This window comes from Pinus tabuliformis, chromosome 3_1 (genome assembly GCF_031772625.1).
Source record: "Pinus tabuliformis cultivar Carrire ecotype Pingquan chromosome 3_1, CPIR1, whole genome shotgun sequence".
Lineage (NCBI taxonomy): Eukaryota > Viridiplantae > Streptophyta > Pinopsida > Pinales > Pinaceae > Pinus > Pinus tabuliformis.
This window is the reverse complement of record NC_142301.1, coordinates 832,940,721-832,946,222: the sequence shown is the minus strand read 5'-3', so window position 1 is coordinate 832,946,222 and position 5,502 is coordinate 832,940,721. Positions and strand designations below refer to the sequence as shown.

The following is a 5,502-nucleotide window of genomic DNA, read 5'->3' as shown; positions in this document are numbered from 1 at the left end:
TTCATTTAATTTTAACATAATGAATCAAGCCTCACTTTATTAAACGCATGATCATAATCTTATTCCAAATGGGACGAATCCTAACATCTAAAAATAGGATAATATAAAATGTATTTTTCTTTACACTAAGTCACTTCTAAATTTGCTTTATTTTCTTCCAAGATTCCTAGAAATACTACCACGATACAAAATAACCAATCTTTGTCAGTCTACTTTTTTAAATATTTTTGTTTTATTTGTATTTTATAAAAATTTATATTAAAATTTAAAATAACCATAAAAATATAACAAAAATATTTTAAAAAGGAAACGGCATAATTTAATTTTCGTTCTTCTTTTCTAGTTTCGTAAACAGTGAACTCTCTCCCGAACATGGTGCCCCTGGTTTGGAAAAGTCGTCTGATTCTATTTAGGGTTTAATACAGTAAATTTTTATAAATATATTATTTAAATATTGATGCTTTGGAAACTGCCTCACAAATGAATTTGTTTATTGGTAAACCATTTCTACATATACCTTTCGTCTGGACCGCATTCAAATAAAATTTGTGGCTCACTGCTTAGCTTTATGCTTTTGCTTTTTAATTTTATGTTTGACTTTTAAGGTTAAATGCAACTTGGAACTTTTCGTTACATGTTCAAAATCATTGCTCAATATAGAGAAGTATTAATATAGAGATTAAATTATATCTCTATATTAAAATATAATCTTATGGTACATATATTTTGGTTTTGATACATTCTCATTTCAAGCATTTTGTTGAATCTAAACCGCTCCAAAGAATTTTGCGGTATTTTCAATTGATTGAGATTTTGAATTAACCATGAATTTAGGATTTCAAAATATTACCAAATTTTAATTAAAAAAATATATTACAATTTTAATTTACTTATAATAAATATAAGTTATTTTTTATAATTTAAAAATGTGTCTAAAATATATCAAGATAATGTTATATTGTTAGCCTTGACTCGTAAATAGGAATTACTAACTCCACCCAATTTATTATTACTTAGAAAACAAATATCAAATACCAAGTTTAATTTTTTATTTTTGTCTTTGGAATAAAATAGCTATATAAATAATAATAACATTAATGAGACTACTTGCAAATCCATTTCTACTGGGGTCTCTAAACTTTTGGAATAAATTTACAAATAATTCCAGCCAGGTTAAAACAACAATATTACTTCAAAAATAACAAATTATTCAAATCCAAATCAAAAACACCAAAATCCAACTAAAAGACTCCAATATCTTCTTGTTAAAGTAATGTATGTTGATTCCAATCCAAATCAAAAGGGATTGAAATCTCCAGTTTCTTAGCATTCAAGTAATCGTTGCTACCCACTATTTTTGTTTATTTTTATTTTTATTTTTGCATAATAAAAACAAAACTAATATTTTAAAAATTATAAAAATGTCAGTCACTTAGGCCATTCTAATACTCATCCAGTTACAGCATTAAATTTTAAAAAATCAAGGCCATGCAGTTACAGTTATTTAATGGCCATTTTCATACAATTGCTTGTTAAGGGCAATTTTTTTCAATAAAATCATTTTCATACTTTAAACGTACCACTGTTGATTCTTATTTTACTTTACGGCGTCCGTTTACTTTTCAGATTGATGTACTGTACCAGAGAATATGCAACAACTCTTTTAGCGTATTGATTTTACCAGAAGTCTCATCAATTTTGTCTTTGTGGAAAGCCTTTTATATATCTATATATATATATATATATATATTCTACCAATATGGGTCTTTCAAACAAAATAATAATTTTCAATTAAAATATGTATATCACGTAATTTCCTTTAGAGGACTCATCCCTTTGAATATGATATTTTTGAATTATGAAAATAAAAAAATATTATCTCAGACTGGTGAGCTCAATAATTAGGCGTATAGAGCAAGAGGTTTTGAAGGTCTGAATGAGATGGATGCTGAGTTGGTGGAAATTGATAAAAGCCTTCACGGAAGTCAAAATCGAGACCCGTACACGGCTCCTCTCCTCCCGGAGAACGCCAGACACGTCATCGTCCTCTTGGGCTTTTTGCGACTTTGATCGCTACTTTACCCAAACACTGACCCGGCTTTCTGGGTCTCCCCCAACTTGCCAGCGGATGCTCTCTCTGCCGAAGACACGACCAACAACAAGAAAGAAGGCGTGGGGCCCAATTGAGCCTGCCAATCCAGCGTGGCGTTCTTCTGCATGTGACTGCTAATAGTCTGTCATAAAACCAGCTGCATCGCTGTACATGTAACCCTGCCACCGTATTCCATTTTCTGTAAGAGAACTTATAGCCGAACGCCACTAAATAAAATCCACATGCCGGAGCTGAATTATTGCCTGACACATCTACGACGTGCAAGACCTAATAATGCAACATACCCAGAGATGAGGTAATTCTGACCTTTCTACTCGAGTAACACTGACGTGGACCTGTTCCGATACGACCTGCTGAGCTTACGTGTCAGACCCTGTAGAACCTGCCACGTAGCGTCGCCACGCTGGAGTGGCTCATTGAACAGCAGAGCCCGTCGGATGGTGTCATTCCAGAGGTTGTTCTGTATGGCGGTGAGGTTCGTGGCCGTGACTCGTTCCAGCACCTTGCCCAGCTTCGCCACGTCACGCTCAGGCACTGACAGCGAGATGTTCGCCCACGGAACCACGTCTGGGTATGGCAGGGCAACGTTGTCCGCGATGATGACGGGGACGCAGCCCAGGGCCACGGATTCCACTATGCGGGGGCTCCAGGGCGCCCACCCCAACGGGCAGAGGCAGAAAACTGAGCGCAGGATTTCTGTGTGGTATCCATCGAATCGCGTCCGCTTTATGTAGAATCTCCTGTTGTGCCCAAACTTTTGCCATATCACTGTTCTCAAACCTCTGCAAATTACAGACAAACACGTCAACTCATTAAAATTCATAAAATCCACCGCTAAGAAAACAGAGCTCAAGAAACTATTGCTTAATCTTACTTGCTGTATATACGGCCGCTGATATTTTTTGGATGAATCTCCATCTTTCCTCTGAAAAAGACCCAAATATCACGCTTAGCCTTCGGAGGCGCAGCAGCCCACAGAGCTTCGATTGGCTTGGGGGCAACGTAAGGAGGAATCTGTATGTGTTCCACGTCCTGGCAACGGTGTTTGCCCTTGACGCCAAAGGTTTGCAAGATTATAGAGTTCTGCAGGAACTCCGGTATCCCATCACGAATTGCAACGTCCTCCTGCAAAATACCAAACTATCAAATACAGAGCCCCAGAGAGACCACTATACTCTGCCATACAAGAAGACAACGATAACTTACCATGGCATGGAAGCATGCTCCATAATCATGCGTAGCAGCGAAAACATGATCGGAGCCTCCGCTCCTGTTCCAGAAAGGCATGGTCTCCGATATGTAGCGCACCGCAGAGCCAATAAGAGGCCGCGCGTGGCCCAGAGCGGGGAAACCATTCTTGGTACTGAAATTACACGAAACATAGACAGGCACAAAGAAAAAATCAGCTTCCTGGGGATCGAACACGCGCACAGAGCTATTCAACAGAGCACGGTGTATGGCGACCTCTGCAGCGAACAAATGACTGGCGCAACGGCTGTTCACAAGCCAATCCTCATTGAACTCGGATGGGAGCTCATAAACAAATACTTTTACATCCACAAATCCTGAAACGCCAAAAAAAAAAAAATGAGAAACTCAATCCACTTTTACACCCACAAATCCTGAAACGCCAAAAAAAATAAAAAATAAGAAACTCAATCCGAAAGCACTAGAAAAAATAAAAAAAAAAAATCAACCCACAGTACCTGAAAACTCTGCCCTCGAATCAGAAAACACATTCTTTCTCCCACGCCCCTGCGTATAATTTTCCTCTGCGAGAACATTAGTAACCAGGCCACCGGCTCGAACCATGGGCTTCTGAATCACATCCCCCACAACCTCAGGCTTCTCGGGTTTCCAGCCCACAAGCCAGAATAAATCCGGCCCTGCAGAGCACAGATAGAGCAGCATAGAAACCCAGAGGAAAAAACGAGCATAGCCATAACAGCGCCTCTGGGATTTATCAGCTCTGCAATGTTTAGATTTATTATGGCTGCTCCGTTCATCTGGCGTGAGGCATGGCTTGTTTCTTCTCAGCTTCCCACCCAGTATCTTCGTCATTCCCTTCATTCAAAAGCCCTTCTACTTCCTTATTCAAAGACCCTGGAAAAAGAGAAGCCTGCGGGATTCGAACAGGCGACGACTTACAGCCAAGAATTTCACCCGCCCGCCAAAGACGGCTTCAGACACTACTATTGTCCGGCTGCAGCAATCCATGAGAAAAATGCGCAGAGTCGTTCTATTGACGCAAAATCCCTATTCCCCTTTCAAACAGTTACATGGAAAAGAACTATACAACAACTAAAGCTTGCCAAACCCGCCACCCCAACCCGACCCAATCCAACAACCGCCACCAGCAGCGGCTCCTTCACCTGCAAACTCCGGCCACTCGATCGAAATGCCTCTCTATCCCCATAATAGAAACCCAAGACCAAAAACCAGTCTGAAATATAAGGCGGTTTTCCGCTCCCTCTGAAATACCCGTTTACAAAACCTCCCGGGTTGGTCTCCGGCAAGAACCTTGCCGTTCCAACACGCCGTGACAGTTAAGGCACCGAGTCCCGATAACATGTGAGTCCAAGCTGCCCCCGTCAGTAGCTTCATGCGGCAATAAATGTTAGCCAGGTGTGCCGCACTGCGTCAGCTCGTGCGAGGGACGGGTGGGACTCGGGAGTGGGGCGCTCCGGTGAAAAAAATTAAAAAAAGGAGTCGGTCTTTCTTGATATATGAAATGCACGGTCGCAGTTACTCGTTCAGGGTTTGCAATTCCTAAAATCAGTCATCTGTCGCATCACTGCATGGATTTGCTTCAAAATAAATGAATAAACACAACTATTAAATAAAACACAATTTCCGAAATTTTAAAATAATCCTCCAATCTCTATATATTGATTTTGCGGTGAATGCACGATGAGCACGGAGCCATCGTGATCCGTCATCGATCGGCCGGCGTAGCATCAATCTGACTTTTCACCAAAAATGTGGGTATCTTTCCTTTTACTTTTAGTTTCGTCGAAGCGAACTAATGGTCTTTGTAAGAAATTCCAGAATTATAAAAAAATTTAATTAATGCTCTTTAATTGTGCATTTATAAAAATTTAATTAAATTTATCATTTTTTCAAGATTTCAACACTGGTGAGAGTCGTAAATCGATTCCAAACTCTAAAATTTTAGAAGTTGGAGTTGGTGAGGGAATTGTATTCATCATGCTTGTATTTTTTCACACTATAGATTTATGGTAAATATTACAAATTTATGGGTGAGGTTTCCAAAAATGTGAGCATGAATAAGACTCCTTGTAAATCAATTTCAAACACCAAATTATTTGTGCTTTAATTTGGTTTTACCCATCATTATAACTAATATGACTTTGACTTAATTAAAAAAT

The 5,502-nt window shown here is 39.1% G+C and overlaps 1 protein-coding gene across 2 annotated transcripts; it reads right to left on the bottom strand.

Annotated features, from left to right (window-relative positions):
- Window positions 1-1,863: 1,863 nt before the first annotated feature.
- Window positions 1,864-4,625, bottom strand: LOC149190078 (putative glucuronoxylan glucuronosyltransferase IRX7). Of its 2 annotated transcripts, XM_089412019.1 has the most exons (5): window positions 3,820-4,625; window positions 3,320-3,678; window positions 2,988-3,238; window positions 2,420-2,895; window positions 1,864-2,271 (listed from the first exon to the last, which is right to left on the bottom strand). In XM_089412019.1, the coding sequence occupies exons 1-4, from the start codon at window positions 4,181-4,183 to the stop codon at window positions 2,424-2,426; spliced, it is 1,446 nt and encodes a 481-aa protein (XP_089268145.1). In that variant the 5' UTR covers window positions 4,184-4,625; the 3' UTR covers window positions 1,864-2,271; window positions 2,420-2,423. The 2 variants fall into 2 exon arrangements, with proteins under 2 accessions (XP_089268145.1, XP_089268144.1); XM_089412018.1 differs by having other exon boundaries at window positions 1,864-2,895; window positions 3,820-4,624.
- Window positions 4,626-5,502: the final 877 nt, after the last annotated feature.